Below are 27071 nucleotides of genomic sequence, written 5' to 3' on the forward strand. Positions count from 1 at the left end.
CAAATATATAACTCAGTTAATCGCAAACATAAAGAAACTCATTGATAATAATACCATAAATTGTAGGGGACTTCAACACCCCACTTACAACAATGGACAGATCATCTAAGCAGAAAAGCAACAAAGAGACAATGGCTTTGAATGACTGGACCAGATGGACTTAACAGATATATTCAGAATAATTCATCCTAAATCAGCAGAATACACATTATTCTCGAGTGCACATGGAATATTCTCCAAACTAGATCACATAGTAGAGCACAAATCAGCCCTCAACAAGTTCAAAAAGATCAAGATCATACCTTGCATATTTTCAGAACACAACGCTATAAAACTTGAAATCAACCACAAGAAAAAATTTGGAAAGACCACGCATACTTGGAGATTAGAGAAATCCAACTACAGAATGAATGGGTTAACCAAGAAATAAAGAGGAAATTAAAAAGTATCTGGAGGCCAATAAAAATGAAAACACAAAAGCCCTTGGTTGCAGGAAAGGCAGTCATAAGAGGGAAGTATACAGTAATCCAGGCCTTCCTAAAAGGAAGGAAGGTCTCAAATACACAGCCTAACCTTACACCTTAAAGACCTGGAAAAAGAACTGCAAATAAAACCCAAAACCAGCAGAAGAAGAAAAATAATAAAGGTTAGAGCAGAAATCAGTGATATCAAAATCAAAGAAACGGTAGAACAGATCAGTGAAACCAGGAGCTGATTCTTTGAAAGAATCACAAAATTGATAAAACCCTAACCAGATCGATCAAAATGAAAAAGCAAAGGACCCAAGTAAATAAAATCATGAATGAAAGAGGAGAGATCACAACCAACACCACAGAAATACAATAATATGAGACTATTATGAGCAATTATATGCCAACAAACTGGTCAATCTGGAAGAAATGGACAAAGTCCTACAAACCTATAACTACCAAAACTGAAACAGGAAGAAATAGAAGATTTGAACAGACCCATAACCAGTAAAGAAATGAAATCAGTAATCAAAAATCTCCCAACAAATAGTCTTGGGCTGGATGGCTTTCCAGGGGAATTCTACCAAACATTTAAAGAAGAGTTAACACTGATTGTTTTAAAGCTGCTCCAAAATATAGAAATGGAAGGAAAACTTCCAAACTCCTTCCACAAGGCCAGAATTACCTTGATTCCAAAACCAGATAAAGACCCCACTAAAAAGGAGAACTACAGGCCAATTCCTCTGATGAACATGGATGCAAAAATTCTCAACAAGATACTAGTCAACTGGATCCAACAACACATTAAAAGAATTATTCACTACGATCACTGGGATTTATTCCTGGTATCCAGGGCTGGTTCAAAATCTGCAAATCAGTCAGTGTGCTAAATCATATTAATAAAACAAAGGATAGGAAACACATGATCCTCTCAATAGTGCAAAAAAAAAAAAACTATTTGACAAAATATAGCCTCATTTTTTTATAAAAACCCTCAAAGTAAGGATTTAAGGATCATACTTCAAGATCATAAAAGCCATATATGAAAAACCCACTGCTAATATCATCCTCAATTGGGAAAAACTGAGACTTTCCCCCTAAGGTCAGGAACACGACAAGGATGTCCACTCTCACCACTGTTATTTAATATAGTGTTGGAAGTCCTAGCCTCAGCAGTTAGACAACACAAAATAATAAAAGGCATCCAAATAGGCAGGGAGGAAGTCAAATTTCACTCTTCATAGACAGTATGATACTCTATGTGGAAAACCCAAAAGACTCCACCAAAAAACTGCTAGAACTGAGCCAGGAATTCAGCAAAGTCCCAGTATATAAATTCAATGTACGGAAATTGCTTGCATGAAGCAGCAAAACAAGAAGTCAAGGGATCAATCCCATTTACAATTGCACGAAAAACCATAAAATACCTAGGAATAAACCTAATCAAAGAGGTGAAAAATCTATACACTGAAAACTATGGAGAGGTTATGGAAGAAATGGAAGAAGACACAGAACAGTGGAAAAACATTCCATGCTCATGGATTGGAAGAACAAATATTGTTAAAATGTTGATTCTGTCTAAGCAATCTACACGTGCAATGTAATCCCTATCAAAATCACACCAGCATTCTTCCCAGTGGTAGAACAAACAATCCGAAAATTTGTATGGAATCAGAAAAGACCTCAAATAGGCAAAGCAATCCTGAAAAAGGAAACCAAAGCTGGAGGCATCACATTTCCAGACTTCAAGCTATTTCACAAAGCTGTAATCATCAAGACTATGGTACTGGCACAAAAACAGACACACAGATCAATGGAACAGAACCCAGAACCCAGAGATGGATCCACAAACATATGGCCGACTAATCTTTGACAAAGCAGGAAGGAATATCCAATGGAAAAAAGACAGTCTCTTCAGCAAGTGCTGTTGGGAAAACTGGACAGCCACATGCAGAAGAATGAACCGAGACCACTTTCTTACACCACACACAAAAATAAATTCAAAACGGACAAAAGACCTAAACGTGAGATAGGAAGCCATCAAAATCCTTGAGGAGAAAACAGGTAACAACCTCTTTGACCTTGGCCACAGCAACTTTTTACTTGACAGGTCTCTGGAGGCAAGGGAAACAAAAGCAAAATGAACTATTGGGACCTCATCAAGGTAAAAAGCTTCTGCACAGTGAAGGGAACAATCAGCAGAACTAAAAGGCAGCCAACAGAATGGGAGAGGATATTTGCAAAGGGCATATCAGATAAAGGGTTAGTATCCAAAATCTATAAAGAACTTCTCAAACTCAACACCCAGAAAACAAATAATCCAGTGAAGAAATGGACAAAAGACACGAACAGGCACTTTCCCAAAAAAGACATCCAGATGGCTAACAGACACATGAAAAGATGCTCAGCATCACTCATTAGCAGGAAAACACAAATCAAAACCACAATGAGATACCACCTCACACCTGTCAGAATGGCTAAAATTAACAATTCAGGCCACAACAGATGTTGGCGACGATGTGGAGAAAGAGGAACCCTTTTGCACTGCTGGTGGGAATGCAAACTGGTGCAACCCCTCTGGGAAACAGTACGCAGGTTCCTCAAAAAGTTAAAAATAGAACTACCCTACAGCCCAGCAATTGCACTACTAGGTATCTGTATCCAAAGGATACAAAAATACTGATTCGAAGGGGCACATGCACCCCAATGTTTACAGCAGCACTATCGACAATAGCCAAAGTATGGAAAGAACCGAAATAATGCATCGACTGATGATGGATAAAGAAGATATGGTATCTATAGACAATGGAATATTTCTCAGTGACCAAAAAGAATGAAATCTTGCCATTTACATCAACTTGGACAGAACTAGAGTATATTATTCTAAGGGAAATCAGTCAGAGAAAGACAAATATCACATGACTTCACTCATACATGGAATTTAAGGTACAAAACAGATGAACATAAGGGAAGGAAAGCAAAAATAATACAACAACAGAGAGGGAGACAAACCATAAGAGACTCTTAAATATGGAGGATGAACAGGGTTGCTGGAGGGGTGCTGGGTGGGGGATGGGCTAAATGGGTGAGAGGCATTAAGGACATGTGTTGGTTGAGCACTGGCTGTTATATGTAAGTGATGAATCAATGAATTCTATTCCTGAAATCGTTATTACACTATATGTTAACTAACTTGGTTATAAATTTAAAAACATAGTAATAAAAAGAACAATCTTGGAAGCAGAGAACATTGGAAGAGTCTGTGAAGTGCTAGAGGAAAAAAAATGCTGTCTACGAATCCTGTGTCAAGTGAAACTGTGCTTTTAAAAATAAAGGGAAAATAAAAGCATTTTTAGATAAACAAAACAGAGAACTCGTCACTAGCAGAGCTATTCTTCAAAGCATGATGATGGTTAATTCTTTATGCTAAAAGGAAATGACACCAGATGGCAACTCAGATATAGGGAGAAAATAAGACCAATAATAATTATAAATATGAGATAATATATGTACATATTTTTCTTTTCTCTAATACTTTTAAAAAATTGACTAAAGCAGAATTGAGCAGTATATGTGATGGATTTATAAAGTACACAGATGTAATATAACAATGGCACTAAAGACTAGGATGAGACATGGAAATAAATACATTCCTGCAAGGTTCAAATGTTTTTTATGAGTTAAACATTAACTCTGAATAAATTGGGATAAGATAAAGATGCATGTTATAATCTCCAGAGCAACTACTAAAAAATAATTTAAAGACATACAGCTAAAAGCCAATGGAATTAAAATGGTATGTAAAAAATGTTTAATACAACAGAAGACAAGGAAGTATCAACAAGGGTTTTTTTTAAGGTGGTGCCAATCAAACCGATTTATTTCAGAATGTTGCTATGTCAGAGAAGAAATATCCTGTGATTATAACAGGATGCTGTATAACCACGTTAAAAGAGCATATTCTAAATTTTTTTTTTCAATGTTTTTTATTTATTTTTGGGACAGAGAGAGACAGAGCATGAACGGGGGAGGGGCAGAGAGAGGGAGACACAGAATCGGAAACAGGCTCCAGGCTCCGAGCCATCAGCCCAGAGCCTGACGCGGGGCTCGAACTCACGGACCGCGAGATCGTGACCTGGCTGAAGTCGGACACTTAACCGACTGCGCCACCCAGGCGCCCCATAAAAGAGCATATTCTAAAGGCTGATTATCTACATACAGTTTGTGCTGTGTTTTGTTAGACTTACACTATAGAAGTAGATTGAAATATTGGTGAAACTTATAATGACTTTTGATTACTGTTTTTCTAATATAAAATTAATAGGTCTCTTCCCCCTTTTTTATTTAGTATATGTGTGATTTGTTTCTAAACTGTTATTGCTGATTTTCTTTTTTACTTGTTTAAAAATTCAACTTTATTATTTTTCTAGTTATAAGGGTAGTACATGCTATTCATAAAAATGCAAATACCATAGAAATACACAAAGAAAAGCACAATTTATATACAAAATATGCAATAAAGAGATATACAAAATTACCTTGCAGTCAAATCCCTAGGAAGTAATAACGGTAACAGATTATTTATAGCGTAAAGACCTTTTTTCTGTGTGTGTGTGTGTGTGTGTGTGTGTGTGCGCACGCATATACTTAAATTTTGTTTAATGTAAAATGAGTTGGGGCGCCTGGGTGGCTCGGTCGGTTAAGCATCCGACTTCGGCTCAGGTCATGATCTCACGGTCCATGAGTTCGAGCCCCGCGTCGGGCTCTGTGCTGACAGCTCAGAGCCTGGAGCCTGCTTCGGATTCTGTGTCTCCCTCTCTCTCTGCCCCTTCCCTGTTCATGCTCTGTCTCTGTCTCAAAAATAAATAAACGTTAAAAAAAAAAAAAAAAAATATTTAAAAAAATGAGTCATACCATAAATACTATGCTACAGAATTTTTTTAGTGAAACATATTTCATGGACGGCTCTCATATTTAAATGTTTATTAATGTTTCTTCTTTAATGTTTATTTTTAAGAGACAGCATGAGTGGGGGAGGGGCAGAGAGAGAGAGGGAATCACAGAATCTGAAACAGGCTCCAGGCCTTGAGCTGTCAGCACAAAGCCCAACATGGGGCTGAACTCGTGAACTGCAAGATCATGACCTGAGCTGAAAGTCAGTCTCAACCAACTGAACCACTCAGGTGCCCCTGTTATCCCTTCTTTAAACTTACATAATAAATTCTAGAAGTATAATACCTTTATAGACTGAATTCTTTTCTTTATGCTATATAATGATGTATTATATTTTCATATACTCAGGATTCCAATTTCTTTATTTTCTAGGAGGAGGATATGTTGTCTGCCCAGGGAAGAGAGGAAGCATCAGATAGGCGTTTACAGCAGTTACAATCTAGCATAAAACAATTAGAAACAAGGTAAATTGTTAAATACATCTAGCTTTCTCTGTTACCTTCAAAAGGTATTCCACATTAGAATTTCAGTTTATGATATTTTCTAGAATATATATTTTATAGTGCTAAACAAACTATACTTGTAAGTTTGAAATCTGATTCACTGGACATTATTTATTTTAAAAAATCATGTTCAAAATATTGGTATATTTTGAATGTATATTCAAAGACCATTTCTGTCTTACCCTTTCCCCAGTCATTGTCAAGTTAAGTGAATCCCCAAATGAAAATGTTCTTTCCATCTTAAAGCAGAAAAAGTTGGGTAAAAATTATATAGAAAAACTAATTGGTAGAACCTACTTACTAAGTAGACACACAAGAGAAAAAAAAATACCCAAGAAATCATTATAGATGTTTGCCCTGGAACCTTCTGGAGCAGTAATTTCAGTTGTCGTTGAAGGTCTAGACTACTTTTTAAATGTATCTGTAGGTTGTTTTTAATTGCTATCTATTTCCTTAAGAGACTTAAAAATTGTCATTTGTAATCCATTAAAGATACAGTGACCACAGCCCATAAATTTACTTTATGGTTTATAAATGAAAAATCTACTCTGATTCGAATCTCATAAATAGCCTGCTAACGTGAGCACATTAAAAATCAAGATCTCCTTGGGGCGCCTGGGTGGCTCAGTCGGTTAAGCGTCCGACTTCGGCTCAGGTCATGATCTCACAGTTCGTGAGTTCAAGCCCCGCGTCAGGCTCTGTGCTGACAGCTCAGAGCCTGGAGCCTCCTTCAGCTGCTGTGCCACCCTCTCTCTCTGCCCCTCCCCTGCTCATGCTCTGTCTCTCTCTGTCTCAAAAATAAATAAACATTAAAAAAAATTAAAAAAAAAAATCAAGATCTCCATTCTAGTCCATGGCTAATTTATTGTTTGTTCAGAAGAAAAATTAGTATACTTAACCTTCTGTTTCCTGTGCTTCAAAATAGTAATAAAAATATTATTTTCTCATAGCAGGTTGAGAACTAATTGATTTTAACTACTAACTTGTGATGAAAGGAGTTATAATTTTATGTACGAGGGTCTTGGGTTTTTGTTTTTCAGTTATCTAAACTTTTCAGCAGTTGATTGATTTATTGTACTGCTGCTTTCCTGAACTTCTTTGTGTTAACCTTAGAGAAAAAAATTTGTGATTGTAGATTTTCATTTCTGTTATCTTAGTGGCTATTCTATGCTATGAAAAATGCTAGAGACTTGAGACAGTTAACTGAATAGTGAGTATCAATTCCTTTTGATTCTGATAGCATTGAATCATAAAGAACCTAGGTTTTTGGGGGGTTTTTTTTCATTTTTTTTTTCATTCAGCAGTGCTTTTAGTTGTCTTTTTAATGTTGAGAGTTTGTGGTTTTTTGTTACTCTTGTTTTATTTTGTTTTGCTTTTAATATAAAGCTATAATATGATCTAACCAAATAGCTCTGTAAGAAGAGATCACTGCCTATATAAGAAAATCTAAGAATATTTTTTTAAAGTCCAATATTCAGCTAGCCACCTCTGAAAAGGAAATTGTTACATTGGCTTCCTTTTAGAGCTATTAAACTAATATTACTGTTAGAATAAAAACAATTATCTATTTTAAACTTTAAAAATCTCTTGTATTTTACGTAGGAGAAAGCAAAGTTATTAGTATATTTGATATGTGTTTCTAAACAATGTTTAGCTAGTATGTTTTAGGTGTAAATGTATCTTATTTAATGGAACTTGCAGTTAGAAAAGCTATGTTTTGGGGGCGCCTGGGTGACTCAGTCAGTTAAACGTCTGACTGTTGACTTCAGCTCAGGTCATCTCACAGTTTTTGAGATCAAGCTCCATGTTGGGCTCTGTACTGACAGTATGGATCCTGCTTGGGATATTCTCTCTTTCTCTCTCTCTCAAAATAAATAAACAAACTTTAAAAAAAAAAAAAAAAGGTAAGCTTTTTAATGGTCATCTTTGTTCCACAAAATCAAAGACATTTTTGCCTCAGTAAATGCTTTTTGGCATTATTAAAATTATTATTTATTTTTAAAATTATTCTTTGTGATTCTTTCAAATGCCACAAACATCTGAGAAGCATTAAGCCATTTCCTTTGTCTTTCAAAGAAAGGATCCCCTCCATTCCCCTTTTTAGATGATTCATGGATCCTGGGAATTAATTACCTCCAGAGAATGACAGTTCTCTCTGGGAAATATTTTGCTGGTTTGTATATGCTCAGCTTGAATAAGGCAGAAGTTAAATGAGTTGAATTGCTCTAAGTTACCTCTTCATATTTTTAAATTTGATGTTTCTTTTAAAATGAGATTATGCAAATAGGACTACAAAACCTTCAGTTATGTGACTGGTGGAAAGTGAATTTCGTTCCAATCATTGTTCAGCTTTTTATTTTCTATCCCTACTCTAAGCATAATAGAATACATAAATTCTTTAAAGATGTTGAAATATGGTCTCGATTTTAAGTAGAATAGAAGGCCATGCATTGGAAATTAGTGAATATGTTGGAGAAAATATGGAGGGCCTTGGAGATAGTCAAATTTGGATTTCATGTGATGTATTACAGATTCTTGAGTCAGGATTACATGATGAAATTAATATTTTATGAAGATTAATTTGATGATATTTTCAAAGTGAGGCTATTTGGCGACAGGAATATAAATTGTTGGAGGAGAAAGATTTTGAGATTTAGAGGCAAAGTTGCTTTGATTTCTGGTTGTAGTGTATTCTGTCTTTGTACCTTGGAGGAGTTAACCAACCTCACTTAGCTGTAGTTTCTTTAGGATTAAATGAGATAAGAATATATAGGGAACCTAGCACCATGCTTATTATTTTACTTTCTCAAATCTTCCCCTTCTTTCAGAGTAAAGTTAACTTCTTTCTAGAAAACTCACAATTCTTTTCACTTTCAACCTTTACCTTGTATAAGATTTAGGATTTAATAGAATGAACAAGTATTTGGAGGAGAACTAGTCTACTTATTAGACTAACAAATGATGAGAATTCTTTTTTTTTTTTTTTTTTTAATTTTTTTTTTTCAACGTTTTTTATTTATTTTTGGGACAGAGAGAGACAGAGCATGAACGGGGGAGGGGCAGAGAGAGAGGGAGACACAGAATCGGAAACAGGCTCCAGGCTCCGAGCCATCAGCCCAGAGCCTGACGCGGGGCTCGAACTCACGGACCGCGAGATCGTGACCTGGCTGAAGTCGGACGCTTAACCGACTGCGCCACCCAGGCGCCCCGAGAATTCTGAACAGTAAAAAATGGTTTTTGGATCTTAATTGTTTTAATGGTCTTAATGAAATAGAACAAGGTAGAATAAAGTCTAATAAACTGTCACAAAGAATAAAGCAGTCTTCAGTGTTACAAAGAATAAGTCTTAAATCTTTCCCACAATTATAGCTCTTTGGTTTATTATGAAATGTTTTCAAACTAATCTGAGTATTTTTTTAATATTGACCAAATAAAATTATTTAATTATATTATTTCTGTAAGGTGGTTTTTATATATTAGTTACAAATTGGCTTTATTCATTTTTAATTTTATTTTTATCAGGAAAATATATATGCATTGTTTCAAAATCGTATAGTACCACAAGCATTATAATGAGAAATACATTCTTATTAATTATCTCATTTCTTCACATAGTAAGTTTTCTATGTACTTTATACTCATTCTTGGCTAAATACTCTATCAAAGCTCTAAAATGACTCTCAATCTGGTCAACCACATGAGGTCATTGCCATTACATCCTTTTCTTAAAGAAATCCATTGGTGTCCTCCATCCTCTGCCTCAAACTGTTCACTACTAGGACTGATGCAACTCTCATTTTAAAACTTTAATTCACTAGGTCCTGCGATTTCCTTCTTGCCATTCCTATATTGAAGCCTGTCTTTTGCATCCCCACGAATGCTGCTTTCTTTCTTAACTCCCCCTCATTTTGATGGATACCACCAAATACCCATTTGATGGATTCATCAGCTTCCTGAAGATACATGGGATACATTTATTAAGATGTTGCTTATTTAGAAATATTTTTATCCTGTTTCAAAGGTATTTGATAGTTCCTTGAGTAATGAATCATAGGTTGGAAATCCAAGGTTTTAAATCACTTATTCTTAGAATGTTGACATTTTCCTTATATTATCTAGCCTTTGGATGTAGGGAAAAAATTCCTATGTCATTCAAAATTCCAATATTTTCTCTTTGACTCTTCTTTTCCCTCTGAAGACTTTTAGGATCATCTACCACCCCCACCACCACAATCAGTGTTCTAAAATTGCAGTGTGCACATTCAGTGAGAATCCCTTTTCATTCATCTTACTGGGAACACTTCAGTCTAGAAATTCATGTCCTTCAGTTCAAGGAATTTTCATTCGATGGTTTTAGTCATTTTTTCCTCTGTTCTTTTTTCTTGAACTTAATATGAGTTTCATATTGGACCTTACGGATTGATTACCTAATTTTTCTATCTTTTCTCCCTGATTTTCCATTCCTTCATTGATTTTCTCCTTTCTTGGAGGTTTCCTTAAATTTTCTTCTAACTAGCCATCTGTTGACTTTTTTCTTTTAATTAATTTATTTTGAGAGAGAGAGAGAACGTGCATGAGCAAGCAGGGGAGGGGCAGGGAGAGAGGGAGAGAGAGAATCCCAAACAGATTCTGTCATGCTGTCAGCACAGAGCCTGGTGCAGGGCTCAAACTCAGGAACTGTGAGATCATGACCTGAGCTGAAACCAAGATTTGGACACATAACCAACTGATCCACTCAAGTGCCCCATCTGTTGAATATTTTAGTTATCATAAATTTTATTTTAAAGAGCCATTTCTTATTCTGTTTCTTTTTCTGTAGTAGCTTATTCTTATTTAATATATATTATATCTTAGTTCAGTGTATTAAATATGTATCTTATAAGGTTTTCTTCTGCTATCTGCATTATCTGTGTTCTCTCTACATTCCTTTTGTTCTGTTTGCCCATCTGTCTTTCTTCAAATGCTTGGTGATCCTTTCTATCCATTGATATTTAATAGTAAGACACCAAAGTATTTGAGCAGCACATATACTAAAAATTGGAATACAGAGAAAATTAGGATGGCCCACATGCAGATCTGTGAAGCATTCCATATCTTTAAACACCAAACCCATAGATAGAGAACAGACTGGTGTTTGCCGGGGAGGGGGTAGGGGATGGAATGGGAGACAATGGTCAAAAGATACAAATTTCCAGTTATAAAAGAAATAAATCATAGGATGTAATGTACAACATGGTGATTATTGATAATAATACTGTATTGTATATTTGAAAGTTGCTAAGAGAATAGATCTTAAAAGTTTTCATAAGAAAAAATTACAGCTGTATGTGGTGATATATATTAACTAAATTTACTACAGTGAACATTTTGCAATGTAAAAAAATACCAAATCATTATGTTGTATACTTGAAACTAATACAGAGTTGTATATCAAATATGTTTCAGTTAAAAATAAAGAGTAAGACCCCAGAAAGCAGATAGGAAGCTAGGTGTGTATAGGTGGGTTGGGATCTGCCAGACTTTATTATGTTTAGTCAGTAAGCTGGCTGTTTCCTTAGGCAGTTCCCATATATGAGAATCTTTCTTGAGCCAGTTTTCCCAGGGTAGGATTCATTAATCTTCTGCTGTGGGCTGAGTAGAAATGCACAAGCGTGAGTGTATTCCAAAGTTGAAGGAGTCTGGAAGTAATGAGGTTCAATATTCAAACTTTCACTCAATACCCTGGGTTTTGGTATGTCTTCTGATCCCCAACTTTAGATGAAATGACCGCCCCCTGCTGTGTAGTTATAGATACATAGATCTGTGGGTTGGATCTGTACCATTTAAGTGGAAGTTTCTATTTGGCAGTATAGTATATTTACTAGGAACACTGGCTCTGGACCTAGACTAAGTTCAAACTCCAGTTTCACCAGTAACTAGATAAATAATCCTGGGCATGTTGATTACTCTCTGTACTTCTGTTTCTTCATCTATAAGATAATTGTAATGATATAACCTATCTCCTATCTTTTATGTACTATAACTTTATATCCTATCTCATAAGTTAATGATATAACCTATCTCACAGCATTGTTGAAGATATTGAGGATTATGTTTTCTTTAACATAAAGTACATAGCACAAAGAATGTTATTACAAGTTTTTGCTGTCATCCTTGTTGTTACCATTATTACAAAGATGGAATTGGACCCAATTTTAGCAAGTTGACAGGATTCTTGCAAGATTTGGCTATAAAGCATGTAGAAGCGCTTTTATTAGAGTAAGAATAGTAGTAATACACCTTTTATGTTATAAAATTGTGAAAACCTATATATTTTGAAACTGATTATCTGAATCTGCTTTACTGTAATTCCACTTGACTCCTAACACCAGTCTGACTTTACAGAGCCAAGTGGTTGCTGGGGCTGCTAGACTGTTGAATGCATGTGAATCTTTTGTTTGCAAGGCTTTTTCTGACATGAGTGTTAGTGAAGCCTGGAAGTGAGCGTCAGAGAGACTTGTCTGAGGATTGGAATGCACACAGTCCTAAACAAAGCCTGCTTTTAAGAGATGAAGTTGGCATATGCCTTTCATGAGTTACTTGCTCTGCTTGACCCTGAGGATGCCATGGTAAAGCAAATGGCTCAACTAATAATGCTAGTAAAGTGCCATGTGCCCTATACCTCTTTGGGAGAGGTACGGACTGCTTCATCTTCTACCACCAATGTTTAACTAAAGTGAAATAGAATGGGGGCGCCTGGGTGGCTCAGTTGGTCGGGTGACCAACTTCAGCTCAGGTCATGATCTCGCAGTTTGTGAGTTCGAGCCCTGCGTCGGGCTCTGTGCTGACAGCTCAGACCCTGGAGCCTGCTTCGGATTCTACCTCTCTCTACCCTTCTCCTGCTCACACTCTGTGTCTCTCTGTCTTTCAATAATAAATAAACATTAAAAAAAATTTTTTAAGTGAAATAGAATGAATAATGTCATATATATAAATCATCACATTAAAATATGAGAGGACTGAATTCCATTAAAAGGCAGAGACTTGCAAAGTTTGATTAAAAAGTAAGGCCAGTAATATGTTATATTAGAAAATACCTAAAACAAAGGATAAATGAATTAGAACAAAGATTTCAAGGAAAGAAAGATGATTTATTTTAAATTTAAAATAAAGGTTTTAGCGGCGCCTGGGTAGCTCAGTAGGTTAAGCATCCAACTCTTGATTTAGGCTCAGGTTATGATCTCACAGTTGTGAAATCGAGCCCCACATTGGGCTCCACACTAGGTGTGGAGCCTGCTTCAGATTCTGTCTCTCTCCCTCTCTCTCTCTGTCATAAATAAATATAAAAAAGTAAAGGTTTTAGTGGAGCATATTATCAACTATAAACAAAAAAGAAAGGAGGAGTGAGTCTTACTATTATACTAGGTATGGTTTCATGGTAAAAAGCAGCAAACAGAACAAAGAGAGACTTTATATAGTGAAAAATAGCACCATATTGAAAAAGATACATTAATAACCTTATGTATAGTAAGTAATAAGATAGCTAAATATGTGATGCAAAAGCTAGGAAATTTGATGAAAGGGTGATTTGATAAAATATAGTTATGATCATTATTTTGGGCCATCTGGATCTTATCTCCCTTCCATGTTTGGGTAATTCCCCAGATTATAGTTCTTTATGAGAGAATCAACTAATCCTGTGGTGAAGTTTTAGGCATATTTCTTGCTACAAAGCTTCAAACTTGATTTTCCAGCTCTCCCAGTAAGTCTGTGAACTTACCAGTATCTTTTTTAATAAACCTTTTTTCTGCGTAAATTAGAGTTGGCTTCTACTACTGCAGCTAAGAACCCTGACTAAAATGGTAGTAGACCTTATCTCACTTCATTCAGAATGAAGCAGAGGGGCGCCTAAGTGGCTCAGTCCATTAAATGTTTCACTTTGGCTCAGGTCATAATCTCATGGTCCATGAGTTCGAGCCCCGTATCAGGTTTTATGCTGATGGCTCGGAGCCTGGAATCTGCTTGAGATTCTGTATCTCCCTCTCTCTCTGTCCCTTCCCCACTTGCATTTTCTCTCTCTCTCTCTCTCTCAAAAATAAATACACATTTTTAAAAACGTTTAAAAAAATGAATGAAGCAGATATACCAAACAAACAGCAACAACAATGTATCAGAACCTATTATAAAGTCATAATCAAATTGATATGATTTGGGTATAGAATAGGCCAATAGATCAAGGAGACATGATAATCCATAAGTAAATCATTATATTTGCATATTTTAGTATGTTAAAGGGATAATTTTACTTCATCAGTTACTAATGGTATTCATACAACTGGCCATCAATCTGAAAAAAAGTTAAATTGGACTCCTCTCTTACAACACATTCAGAAGTAAACTCCAGATGCATTAAGATTTACTGGTTAAAAATATTAAAGACATAGCAATCTTTTGAGGAAATCTATGAAATTACATTAGCAATGTATTAATGAGGGAGATAGTCTTTATTAAAAAATGAATCCTGGAAGCTGAAAGATAAAGCCAAATTTAGCTATATTAAAGTGAACATTTTTAGTGTAGTGAAAATTTCCTAAATAGTCAGTAGGCAGCAACAACCAAAAAAGTAGATTTGGAAAAATATTTGTAGCATACAGAACAACCTGAGCATTTATATTTTAATATTAAAAGAGTTCATATAAAGGAATAAGCAAATAACCCATCAGAAAAAAAAAAATTGGCAGAAGATATGAAGAGGAAGTTCGAAGAGGACAATTCACATAGCTAACAAACTAAAAATGTGCTTAAGCTCTCCAGTATTCAGGGAAATACAAATTAATAGTAAAATGAAGTTCCATGCATCATACCAGGAAAAGAAAGAGCTTTGGGATGTATTGCTTGAGGTGATTTCTGTAAGATATTGAATGAGAAAAGCAAGTGCAGAAAAGGGTGTATTATGATCTTAATTTTTTTTAATGTTTATTTTGAGAGAGAGAGAAAGAGCAGAGAAAGAGGGGGAGAGAGAATCTCAAGCAGGTTCCATGCTGTCAGCACAGAGACCAACTTGTGGCTTGATCTCACAAACTGTGAAATCATGACCTAAAACGAAATCAGTGCTTAACTGACTGAGCCACCCAGGCACCCTATGATCTTAATTTTTATAACACAAAAAAATTATGTTAAAATACCTATGGACCGATGTATATGTACTTTGCATGCTTATCTATGTGTATACATGCATATATATGTGTATACAATTTTATGAACACGGAGAAAAATATTTAAAGGTATACATTAGTAAATTAACATTAAATTGGGTAGAGAGTGGGAAAAGGGAGCCAAGCAAAAAAAGAAAATTTTTAGAAGACAATATAAATAGAAACAACAACTTATTCTTTAAGGATTTGCTTTAAAACATTGTCTTGTGATTATATAATGTAATGTGATACTGTAAAAAGTGTAACATAATTAGAATCAATATCTAGGCTCATTCTCAGCACTACAGCTCATTAGCCATATGGACTTAATCACATGCTTAATCTCTCTGGGTCTGTTGTTCTTTAAGATGGAAATAATGAAACCTACTTTACAAAACTTTTGTGCAGATCAAATGAGAAAATACATATGAAAGTAACCAGAATAGTGTTTGTTCTATACTAGATGCTCACTAAATCTCCTATTTTCCTTCTTCCCTTTAAAGATATTTAACTTTCACAATGTGATTATTGACTTTTAGACTCTGTGTAGCAATGCAAGAAGCCACTCAGTTAAGAGCACAAAAAACACATTTGGAAAAACAGACCAGAGAATTACAAGCAAAGTGCAATGAATTAGAAAATGAAAAATATGAAGCTATTGTAAGAGCCAGAAATAGCATGCAGCTCTTAGAAGAAGCTAACCTTCAAAAAAATCAGGTAAGAAAACTAGTAAACATGTTTACAAATAATATAATACTGAAAGTTCCTCCATGTGACCTAATAATAAGGAAATCAGTAACTACAGAATAAACATATGAAAATAATATTGCTGTGCTCTGCATTGATAGACATACTGTATTCTTCATGGTAAGACTTAACCACAAAATATGATAAAATAGGGATGCCCGGCTGACTCAGTTGGAAGAGCATGAATTTGAACCCCATGTTGGGTGTAGAGATTGCTGAAATGAAATGAAATGAAATGATAAAATTTTTTTAAAAAGATGATAAAATGTCAACCCTCTCTCAAAACTTTTATATCAGACTTTATGTCTCCAATCCTTATGTGAATAATCTTCATCCCCTATAGTCTCATACTTTAAAAAAGCTATTATAGCACTTTACTACAATATACTATATTTTATTCGGTTGAATCAGATCAATCTTACTCATCTTGATTTCCCCTTCATCACCTACATAATTACTCTAATAGAGCAGAAGCTTAATTGACAGGAATTAAATTTAGCTGTAACGATTTATTAACTGGAACCTTCACGCCACTGTTTTTTTTTTTAACCCTCTAACAATTGTGATTCCTGTGTATCACATATCATATTTTTTTGTTTTATCACTTCCATATAAATGGTGTATAGTTTATAGAAGTCACCAGGTGGATGGATTTGGTTTTGATGTTGTTGCCTCCTTTATGTAGAGATCATTAAATCATTACTTCATTTAACCAACATTTATTGAATACCTAACATTTGCATAATACTCTACTGGGAAATATGGGGAGTACACAGGAAATACTTTATTTATATTTCCTCTTAACATGATAGAGGTTTTCGAAGAAGGCTATTAAAACAAAACCAGCGATATAAATCACATATTAAGAAGGTAATAAATAAAAAAGAAATAATATCCTTATTTAAACTGGGAATGCAAAATGCTTGTCATGCCTTTCTGCTAATAATCCCATCTGTGATTTGCATACTGTCTCTTAGGATGGTTGAAAGGCACAACATACACATAATATTCTTGGGAATTGCTCTTAACTCTAAGTTAGCTAGAACAGTTAAGAGCAGGACAGAATTACTTATCTTTCCCCTCTGAAGCCTAGTCATATGAGCATTGTTAACATCCGGTCACTAAAGATGAACATTTTTTGTAAACAACAATGGACAGAGAAGTAGTGACAATACTCATTGCCTATCCCTCAAATCTGCTCACTCAGGTCCGAAGTCAACAGACCCTTAAAGAGACTGGTTATGGCTGCATATTAAGCTCCCTCCTGACTCATTGTTTAATTGTTAGAGGAATCCCACCTTCAGTTTAAGCAACCTTCAGTTGCTTATTCCAAAGCCAGGGGTTCTCTCAACTGATCACACAAACAGACATGAAACACAGCGTGTTATAGTTCTCTTATAATGCTTCTCTATTTCCTCATTGTCTTATTCTCCCACACAAAGTGGTTACATCATAACAGCTGTTACTGCATAATTTACAATAACCAGGATATGGAAGCAATCCAAGTGCCCATCCATGTATGAATGGATAAAGATTTGGTGTTGTGAGAATAGCTAAAATCAACAACTCAGGCAACAACAGATGTTGGTGAGGATGCAGAGAAAGGGGAACACTTTTTTACTGTTGGTGGGAATGCAAATTGGTACAGCTACTCAGGAAAGCAGTATGGAGGTTCCTCAAAAAATTCAAAATAGAACTACCCTACAACCCGGCAATTGCATTATTAAGTATATATCCAAAGGATACAAAAATGCTGATTTGAAGGGACACATGCACCCCAATGTTTATAGCAGTGCTATCAATAATTTATAGCAGTGCTATCAATAATAGCCAAATTATGAAAAGAGTCCAAATGTCCATCAACTGATGAATGGATAAGGAAGAGGTGGTATATATATACAACGGAGTATTACTTGGCAATCAAAAGGAATGAAATCCATTTGCAATGACATGGATGGAACTAGAGTGTATTATACTAAGTGAAATAAGTCAGTCAAAGACAGATAGGATATGATTTCACTCATGTGGTATTTAAGAAACAAAACAGATGAACATAGAAGGGAAAGAAAAATAAGATTAAAACAGGGAGGCAAATCATAAGAAACTCTTTAATACAGAAAAACAGGGTGCTGGAGGGTTGTTGGGTGGGGGATGGGCTGCATGGGTGATGGGCATTAAGGAGGGCACTTGTTGGGATGAGCACTGAGTGTTATATGAAAGTGATGAATCACTAAATTCTGAAACCACTACTACACTATATGTTAACTAACTTGAATTTAAATTAAAAAAAGAACGGATGGGCTGTATATATATACAATGGAACATTAATCAGCCATAAAAAGAACAAATTCTTACCATTTGTAACAACATGGATGGATCTAGAAGGTATATAATACTAGTGAAATAAGTCAGAGGAAAGACAATACCATATGATTTCACTTATGTGGAATTTAAAAAACAAAATGATCAAAAAAAGAAACAGACTCTTAAATATGGAGAACAAACTGGTGGTTGAGAGAGGGCAGGTGGGTAGGGAGATGGAGCAAATAGGTAAAGGGAATTAAAAGTACACTTAATGGTGAACACTGAGTAATGTATAGAACTGTTGAATCATTCTGTTGTGCACCTGAAGCTAATATAACACCTTATTGTTAATTCTACCTAAAAAAAAAAAAACAAAACAGCTGTACCTCTTACTAGCTTACCTATTTAAACAGCAGGAAATTTATTAAACAATTGAAAAAAAAACAGGTGGGAATGTGTATAGAATCTTTGGAAAATAGTACGGTCAAAACACAGGGCCACTTATTATATGATGATAAAAAAAAAAAAAAAGATTCAATCATGCCTAGAATTGGAGCACTTCCAGGCTCAGAAAGATATTTGGTCTAGAGGTATAAATTTGGGAGTTATCAGCATATAAATGATATTGAAAACCATGATACTGAATTAAACCATAAAAGGATAGATGGAAATGAAGGATGAAGGACTTAAGTCTTGGGTAGTCAATTTTGTTTTTTTTATTTCAGTATAGTTAACATACAGTGTGATATTAGTTTCAGGTGTGCAACATAGTGATTCAGCAATTCCAGATATTACCAGTGCTCATCGCAAGTGCACTTCTTAATCCCTGTAGCCTATTTCACCCATCCCTCCACCCATCTCCCCTCTGATGGATAGTGCAATTTTTAAAGAGGTTTAGAAGAAGAGGAAGAAACAGCAATGCAGACTGAAAAGGAGTGATCAGTGAGTTAGGAGGAAAACCCATACTGTGGTGTTCTAAAAGCTGAATAAAGAAAATAAAACAAAGAAAAGAGAGAAATCAGTTATCTCAAGTGCTGCTGACAGATCAAATAAGATAGTTACTCAGAATTGACTCACAGGTTATTAATATGGAGACAATGGATGGTTGAAAGCCTGATTGGAGTTGGTGTAAGAAAAAGTATTGGAGATGAGCAAGTGCAGAATTTAGAGTTTTACTCCAGAGAGAAGCAGAGAAATGGGAGTGTGACTGACAACAGAACTAGGATTATAAGAATATTTTTTAATTGGGAGATGAAAATGATTGGATAGATAGAAACATCAAGGAATGAGGTGACAAGGGACATAATTTGAATAATATCAAATAATGGAAAGAAGGGGAAGTCCAAGAGATTTTTTTCCAAGACTTTAATACCTAGACTTGATGACTTATTTTGTATAGGGAGTAAAGGAAAAGGAAAATTGAAAAATAACTCTTAAGATTTCTAGGGGTTAGAAGAGTGATGGCCCTGGCCGAAATAAATACCAGAGGAAAATAATAAATTTTTAGGATAAAGTCAGGTGAGAAGGTGAGGGAAAGTAACAGATTAGGCAAGATTCCAAGTGGAGATGTCCCAGAAGTTTAGCATAAGATGTTTGCTTTCCACAAAGTGATTATTGGATAGCTTTTTAACCATTTATTATGTTACCTTTATTAATAACGGTGTGATCTATAATGACATCAAGTGATTATTTTTTTGAAGGCTCTACTTGAGGAGAAGCAAAAAGAAGAAGATATAGAGAAAATGAAAGAAACAGTGTCTCGGCTTGTGCAAGATGTTACCCTAAGAACCAGGAAGGAAGTAAGGAGTTTTTAAACTTCAAAATTATTTAACATTCAAAAGTTTACAGAATTTCACAACTTACAACTAAATATTACCTAAGTTTTTGCCTGATGGACATAACTAATTAACTATCAGCTAATTGCATCAATTGTGCTAAATAAAAATTCAATTCAAATAAAAATTATCTCAGGAAAGCAGTCCCTACCATTTTAGCTAGTATGGGCCTGGGTGGGAGTAGAAGAATTTGGAGGCGGGGGGGGGGGGGGGGGGGGGGGGTTAGGCTAGGAATATAGTGAAGATTAACACACCTGAAGAAGCCTCAGAAAGAAACTTAGAATGCATAAGAAGTTAAGAGGAAAAAACCTGTTGGCTTGCAGTATCTTAGAGCAGCTTAAGACTGGAGAAATCTGGTTTGACCTCTTATTTTACTGGTAAAGAAACTGAAGCTTCCAAGAGATTATTGACTCCCTCAAAGTTACATACTAATTAAAGCCAGAACTTACACCTGTACCTTCTCCTGCTATACTAAGCCCAGCATTATTTTGATCACATAATGCTGGCACTTATACAATTTGTGAATTATGTTGTTATTTTCAAGTCTGTTATCAAGACTAAATCTGATATTTTTGTGTTAAAATAATGAGTTGTTTGTTGGTTTGAATTGTAAGGCTTATGGAAGTTGAAATTGTCTGAGCAATGTAGGTTTACGTTCATATAAAGAGACAAGGAAGATCTATATCTAGTTGCCTTTTCTCTGGTATGGATATGGATCAGTTCATAAGTGGGGTGGTAAAGTTTGAAAGTATAACATGAATTGTGGAGGAAGAAACCACAAAAACCCATTTTAAAAATGAAAAAAAAACCATTTTTAAAACCAAAATACTTAGGTTGCTTAGGGTTCCACCTCTATGAAGTAGCAGAACTAGATGTAAATACAAGTCCGTTGATTCTTGAGCTCTACCCTCAATCACTGTGAATAATTGTTTCCCATTAATTGTGTATTTTTTTATTTTTAGAAACTTTCAAACCCATAAAAAGGTTAAACGTTGTTCAGTGAACACTTATTTACCCTTTAGCAAGATAATTCTTAATGTCTTGCCACACACACTCCATCTGTCTTTATATACATATGCACTCTTTTTGCCAGCCATTTGGACATGGACCGCAGACATCATGACACTTCACTCCTAAATATCTTGGCATTTTTTCTCCCTGAGAAAGGACATTTTACTACACAATCATACTGCTATTACCATACCTTAAAAAAAAAATCAGTATTATTTTTAATCTATACTCATATTTTCCTAAAATATCCTTTACAGCTTTTTTTGGTTTTGGGTTTTTTTGTTTTGTTTTTTAAAGTTTATTTATTTATTATGAGAGCAAGAGAATGCAAACAGGGAAGGGGCAGAGAGAGAAGGGGAGAGAGAGCCCCAAGCAGGCCCCACGCTGTATGTGGAGCCCAATGCGGGCTATGGCTTTTTGTTTTTTTTAAATTCAGGATCCAACCCAAATTTATATATCATTGCATTTGACTACTATGTCTCTGTAGTCCCCCTCAATGTAACCCAGTCCTCTGTCTTCCTCTGTGTATGACAAAGAATCCTTTGTAGAATCCAGAATATTCCACATATGGATTCTTGTAATCATTTCTTTTTGATTCGATTCAGATCATTTCTGGCAGAGTGATAATGTTATCTTCCACTTCATCACGTCAGGAAGCTATAATGTCAGGTTGTGCATTAGTTGAAGCTAAGCTTGACAACATGGTTATGGTGGTAAGACCAGAACTCTCCATTTGTAAACTTTATAAATAACTGGGGGAGATACTTGAAGACTGTACAGTTATGCTCTCTACCAAAAGTTATCATCCAGTGGTCTTAGCATCCATTAATAATCTTTGCCTGAAGTAAATGTTATAAGAAGTGATTACAAATGATTATATCATTTTTATACATTTATTAGCTGTCAGTTTTCGGTAGACTTTTCTCCTTTTTTAATATCGCTATGGTTCATTGGTCTTCTTTAGTTTTTTGTTACAACCTACTACCATCGGGTTTTTTTTATTCTCATAATGTCTCTGCAGCTTTTTTGCATAAATGATATTCCTCTCTCATCTTGTACTTTCCCTACCTCAGACAGGGAGTCAGCCACTTTTCCAGCATGCTTTGGTTATAATTTTTTTATTTGATATTTTTGTCAGAGACACGAATTAGCAAAACTATTGTTTTTTCATTTTTACTATAATATTTACATTAAAATGATTTCCTGTGTATCCATAAAGTCTGTCTATGAAAATAGTTAACAAAAAGGAATGAAAACTAATACTCCTTTCCTTTAAAATGAGCTCCTATAGGGTAGTTGGGTGCACTGTATATTCCTCCACTGGATAAAATAAAGGTGTTAACTCTTTTCTTACCTGTATTTTCTGTGGGCATTATTATTTCTCTCCTAGATAGACTGAAGTAGACTTGTTTTAAAAAGTCTCATCAGTTAAAGAAAGCTAATGTACTTGCTTTTCTCCCAAGCAACTAAGTGGTAGAATTTTCATTCCTATAGAGTCTCTGTATAAGGTTTCTTGCTGCAAAAGTATTTTTTAGAAATCTGTTACTTTATCACAGGCTGAAATTAGGTGATTTCCTAAGATAAAATCTCTATTTGAGGCAGAATCCAAACTAAAACCCGGTTTGTTGATTTTTTTTTATTACTAATTTTCATACCTTTCTGTAGGAATCCTTGTCCTATTCTTGGGGTTAAGAATATTATATCTTTGGCCGTAGTTTGAATTATTTTTTTTAATATGAAATTTATTGTCAAATTGGTTTCCATACAACACCCAGTGCCCATCCCAACAGGTGTTCTCCTCTATACCCATCATGCACTCTCCCCTCTCTCCCACCCCCAATCAACCCTCAGTTTGTTCTCAGTTTTTAACAGTCTCTTATGTTTTGGCTCCCTCCCTCTCTAACCTCTTTTTTTTTTTTTTCCTTCCCGTCCCCATTGTCTTCTGTTAAGTTTCTCAGGATCCACATAAGAGTGAAACCATATGGTATCTGTCTTTCTCTCTATGACTTATTTCACTTAGCATCACACTCTCCAGTTCCATCCATGTTGCTACAAAAAGCGATATTTCATTCTTTCTCATTGCCACATAGTATTCCATTGTGTATATAAACCACAATTTCTTTATCCATTCATCAGTTGATGGACATTTAGGCTCTTTCCATAATTTGGCTATTGTTGAAAGTGCTGCTATAAACATTGGGGTACAAGTGCCCCATGCATCAGCACTCCTGTATCCCTTGGGTAAATTCCTAGCAGTGCTATTGCTGGGTCATAGGGTAGATCTATTTTTAATTTATTGAAGAACCTCCACACTGTTTTCCAGAGTGACTGCACCAGTTTGCATTCCCACCAACAGTGCAAGAGGGTTCCTGTTTCTCCACATCCTCACCAGCATCTATACTCTCCTGCTGATTTGTTCATTTTAGCCACTGTGACTGGCGTTAGGTGATATCTGAGTGTGGTTTTGATTTGTATTTCCCTGATGAGGAGCGACGTTGAGCATCTTCTCATGTGCCTGTTGGCCATCTGGATGTCTTCTTTAGAGAGGTGTCTATTCATGTTTTCTACCCATTTCTTCACTGGATTATTTGTTTTTAGGGTGTGGAGTTTGGTGAGCTCTTTATAGATTTTGGATACTAGCCCTTTGTCTCACATGTCATTTGCAAATATCTTTTCCCATTCTGTTGGTTGCCTTGTAGTTTTGTTGATTGTTTCCTTTGCAGTGCAGAAACGTTTTATCTTGATGAGGTCCCAGTAGTTCATTTTTGCTTTTAATTCCCATGCCTTTGGGGATGTGTCAAGTAAGAAATTTCTGTGGCTGAGGTCAGAGAGGTCTTTTCATGCTTTCTCCTCTAGGGTTTTGATGGTTTCATGTCTCACATTCAGGTCCTGTATCCATTTTGAGTTTATGTTTGTGAATGGTGTAAGAAAGTGGTCTAGTTTCATCCTTCTGCATGTTGCTGTCCAGTTCTCCCAGCACCATTTGTTAAAGAGACTGTCTTTTTTCCATTGGATATTCTTTCCTTCTTTGTCAAAGATTAGTTGGCCATACTTTTGTGGGTCTAATTCTGGGGTTTCTATTCTATTCCATTGTCTATGTGTCTGTTTTTGTGCCAATACCATGCTGTCTTGATGATTACAGCTTTGTGATAGAGGCTAAAGTCTCGGATTGTGATGCCTCCTGCTTTGGTCTTCTTCTTCAAAATTACTTTGGCTGTTTGGGGTCTTTTGTGGTTCCATACAAATTTTAGGATTGCTTGTTCTAGCTTCGAGAAGAATGCTGGTGCAATTTTGATTGGGATTGCATTGAATGTGTAGATAGCTTTGGGTAGTATTGACATTTTACCAATATTTATTCTTCCAATCCATGAGCACAGAATGTTTTTCCATTTCTTTATATCTTCTTCAGTTTCCTTCATAAGCTTTCTACAGTTAATAGCATACAGATCTTTTACATCATTGGTTAGGTTTATTCCTATGTATTTTATGCTTCTTGGTGCAATTGTGGATGGGATCAGTTTCTTTATTTGTCTTTCTGTTGCTTCATTATTAGTGTATAAGAATGCAACTGATTTCTGTACATTGATTTTGTATCCTGCGACTTTGCTGAATTCATGTATCAGTTCTAGCAGACTTTCGGTGGAGTCTATCAGATTTTCCATGTATACTATCATGTCATCTGCAAAAAGTGAAAGCTTGACTTCATCTTTGCCAATTTTGATGCCTTTGATTTCCTTTTGTTGTCTGATTGCTGATGCTAGCACTTCCAATACAGTGTTAAACAACAGCGATGAGAGTGGACATCCCTGTCATGTTCCTGATCTCAGGGCAAAAGTTCTCAGTTTTTCCCCATTGAGGATGATATTAGCTGTGGCTTTTCATAAATGGCTTTTATGATGTTTAAGTATGTTCCTTCTATCCCGACTTTCTCGAGGGTTTTTAGTAAGAAAGGATGCTGAATTTTGTCAAATGCTTTTTCTGCATCGATTGACAGGATCATATGGTTCTTTTCTTTTATTAATGTGATGTATCACATTGATTGATTTGTGAATGTTGAACCAGCCCTGCAGCCCAGGAATGAATCCCACTTGATCATGGTGTATAATTCTTTTTATATGCTGTTGAATTCGATTTGCTACTATCTTATTGAGAATTTTTGCATCCATATTCATCAGGGATATTGGCCTATAGTTCTCTTTTTTTTTCTGGGTCTCTGTCTGGTTTAGGAATCAAAGTAATGCTGGCTTCATAGAATGAGTCTGGAAGTTTTCCTTCCCTTTCTATTTTTTTGGAATAGCTTGAGAAGGTAGTTATTATTTCTGCTTTAAATGTCTGGTAGAACTCCCCTGGGAAGCCATCTGGTCCTGGACTCTTATTTGTGGGGAGATTTTTGATAACTGATTCAATTTCTTTGCTGGTTATGGGTCTGTTCAAGTTTTCTATTTCTTCCTGTTTGAGTTTTGGAAGTGTGTGGGTACTTAGGAATTTGTCCATTTCTTCCAGGTTGTCCAGTTTGTTGGCATATAATTTTTCATAGTATTCCTTGATAGTTGCTTGTATTTCTGAGGGATTGGTTGTAATAATTCCATTTTCATTCATGATTTTATCTATTTCGGTCATCTCGCTTTTCTTTCTGAGAAGCGTGGCTGAGGTTTATCGATTTTGTTTATTTTTTCAAAACGCCAACTCTTGGTTTCATTGATCTGTTCTACAGGTTTTTTAGATTCTATATTGTTTATTTCTGCTCTGATCTTTATGATTTCTCTTTTTCTGCTGGGTTTGGGGTGCCTTTGCTGTTCTGCTTCTATTTCCTTTAGGTGTGCTGTTAAGTTTTGTATTTGGGATTTTTCTTCTTTCTTGAGATAGGCCTGGATTGCAATGTATTTTCCTCTCAGGACTGCCTTCGCTGCATCCCAAAGCATTTGGATTGTTGTATTTTCATTTCCATTTGTTTCCATATATTTTTAAATTTCTTCTCTAATTGCCTGGTTGACCCATTCATTCTTTAGTAGGGTGTTCTTTAACCTCCATGCTTTTGGAGGTTTTCCAGACTTTTTCCTGTGGTTGATTTCAAGCTTCATAGCATTGTGGTCTGAAAGTATGCATGGTATGATCTCAATTCTTGGATACTTATGAAGGGCTGTTTTGTGATCCAGTATGTGATCTATCTTGGAGAATGTTCCATGTGCACTCAAGAAGAAAGTATATTCTGTTGCTTTGGGATGCAGAGTTCTAAATATATCTGTCAAGTCCATCTGATCCAATGTATCATTCAGGGCCCTTGTTTCTTTATTGACCGTGTGTCTAGATGATCTATCCATTGTTGTAATTGGAGTATTAAAGTCCCCTGCAATTATCACATTCTTATCAATAAGGTTGCTTATGTTTGTGAGTGATTGTTTTATATATTTGGGAGCTCCCATATTTGGCACATAGACATTTATAATTGTTAGCTCTTCCTGATGGATAGACCTGTAATTATTATATAATGCCCTTCTTCATCTCTTGTTACAGCCTTTAATTTAAAGGCTAGTTTGTCTGATATAAATATGGCTACTCCAGCTTTCTTTTGACTTCCAGTGGCATGATAAATAGTTCTCCATCCCCTCACTCTCAATCTGAAGGTGTCCTCAGGTCTAAAATGAGTCTCTCATAGACAGCAAGTAGATGGGTCTTGTTTTTTATCCATTCTGATACCCTATGTCTTTTGGTTGGCGCATTTAGTCCATTTATATTCAGTGTTATTATAGAAAGATATGGGTTTAGAGTCATTGTGATGTCTGTAAGTTTCATGCTTGTAGTGATGTCTCTGGTACTTTGTGGTCCTTGCAACATTTCACTCACAGAGTCCCCCTTTGGATCTCCTGTAGGGTTGGTTTAGTGGTGATGAATTCCTTCAGTTTTTGTTTGTTTGAGAAGACCTTTATCTCTCCTTCTATTCTAAATGACAGACTTGCTGGATAAAGAATTCTCAGCTGCATATTTTTTCTGTTCATCACATTGAAGATTTCCTGCCATTCCTTTCTGGCCTGCCAAGTTTCAGTAGATAGATCCATCACTAGTCTTATCGGTCTC

The 27071-nt window shown here is 35.5% G+C and overlaps 1 protein-coding gene across 4 annotated transcripts in view; it reads left to right on the forward strand.

Annotated features, from left to right (window-relative positions):
• SCLT1 (sodium channel and clathrin linker 1) overlaps nt 1–27071 on the forward strand; it is a 220471-nt gene that overhangs the window by 107385 nt on the left and 86015 nt on the right. For 3 of the 4 annotated variants that reach the window (XR_002072497.2, XM_019419585.2, XM_053901254.1), the window contains 3 exons: nt 5796–5887; nt 15639–15816; nt 19851–19949. Coding sequence is in view for 3 of the 4 variants with exons in the window: in XM_019419585.2 (XP_019275130.2) it covers nt 5796–5887; nt 15639–15816; nt 19851–19949 (369 nt within the window). In the remaining variant the exon portion in view is untranslated. The remainder of the gene's footprint in view (nt 1–5795; nt 5888–15638; nt 15817–19850; nt 19950–27071) is intronic. The other variant, XM_053901255.1, reaches the window with a different exon arrangement.

Source organism: Panthera pardus, unplaced genomic scaffold (genome assembly GCF_024362965.1).
Source record: "Panthera pardus isolate Hobbes unplaced genomic scaffold, ASM2436296v1 HiC_scaffold_13, whole genome shotgun sequence".
Classification (NCBI taxonomy): Eukaryota; Metazoa; Chordata; class Mammalia; order Carnivora; family Felidae; genus Panthera; species Panthera pardus.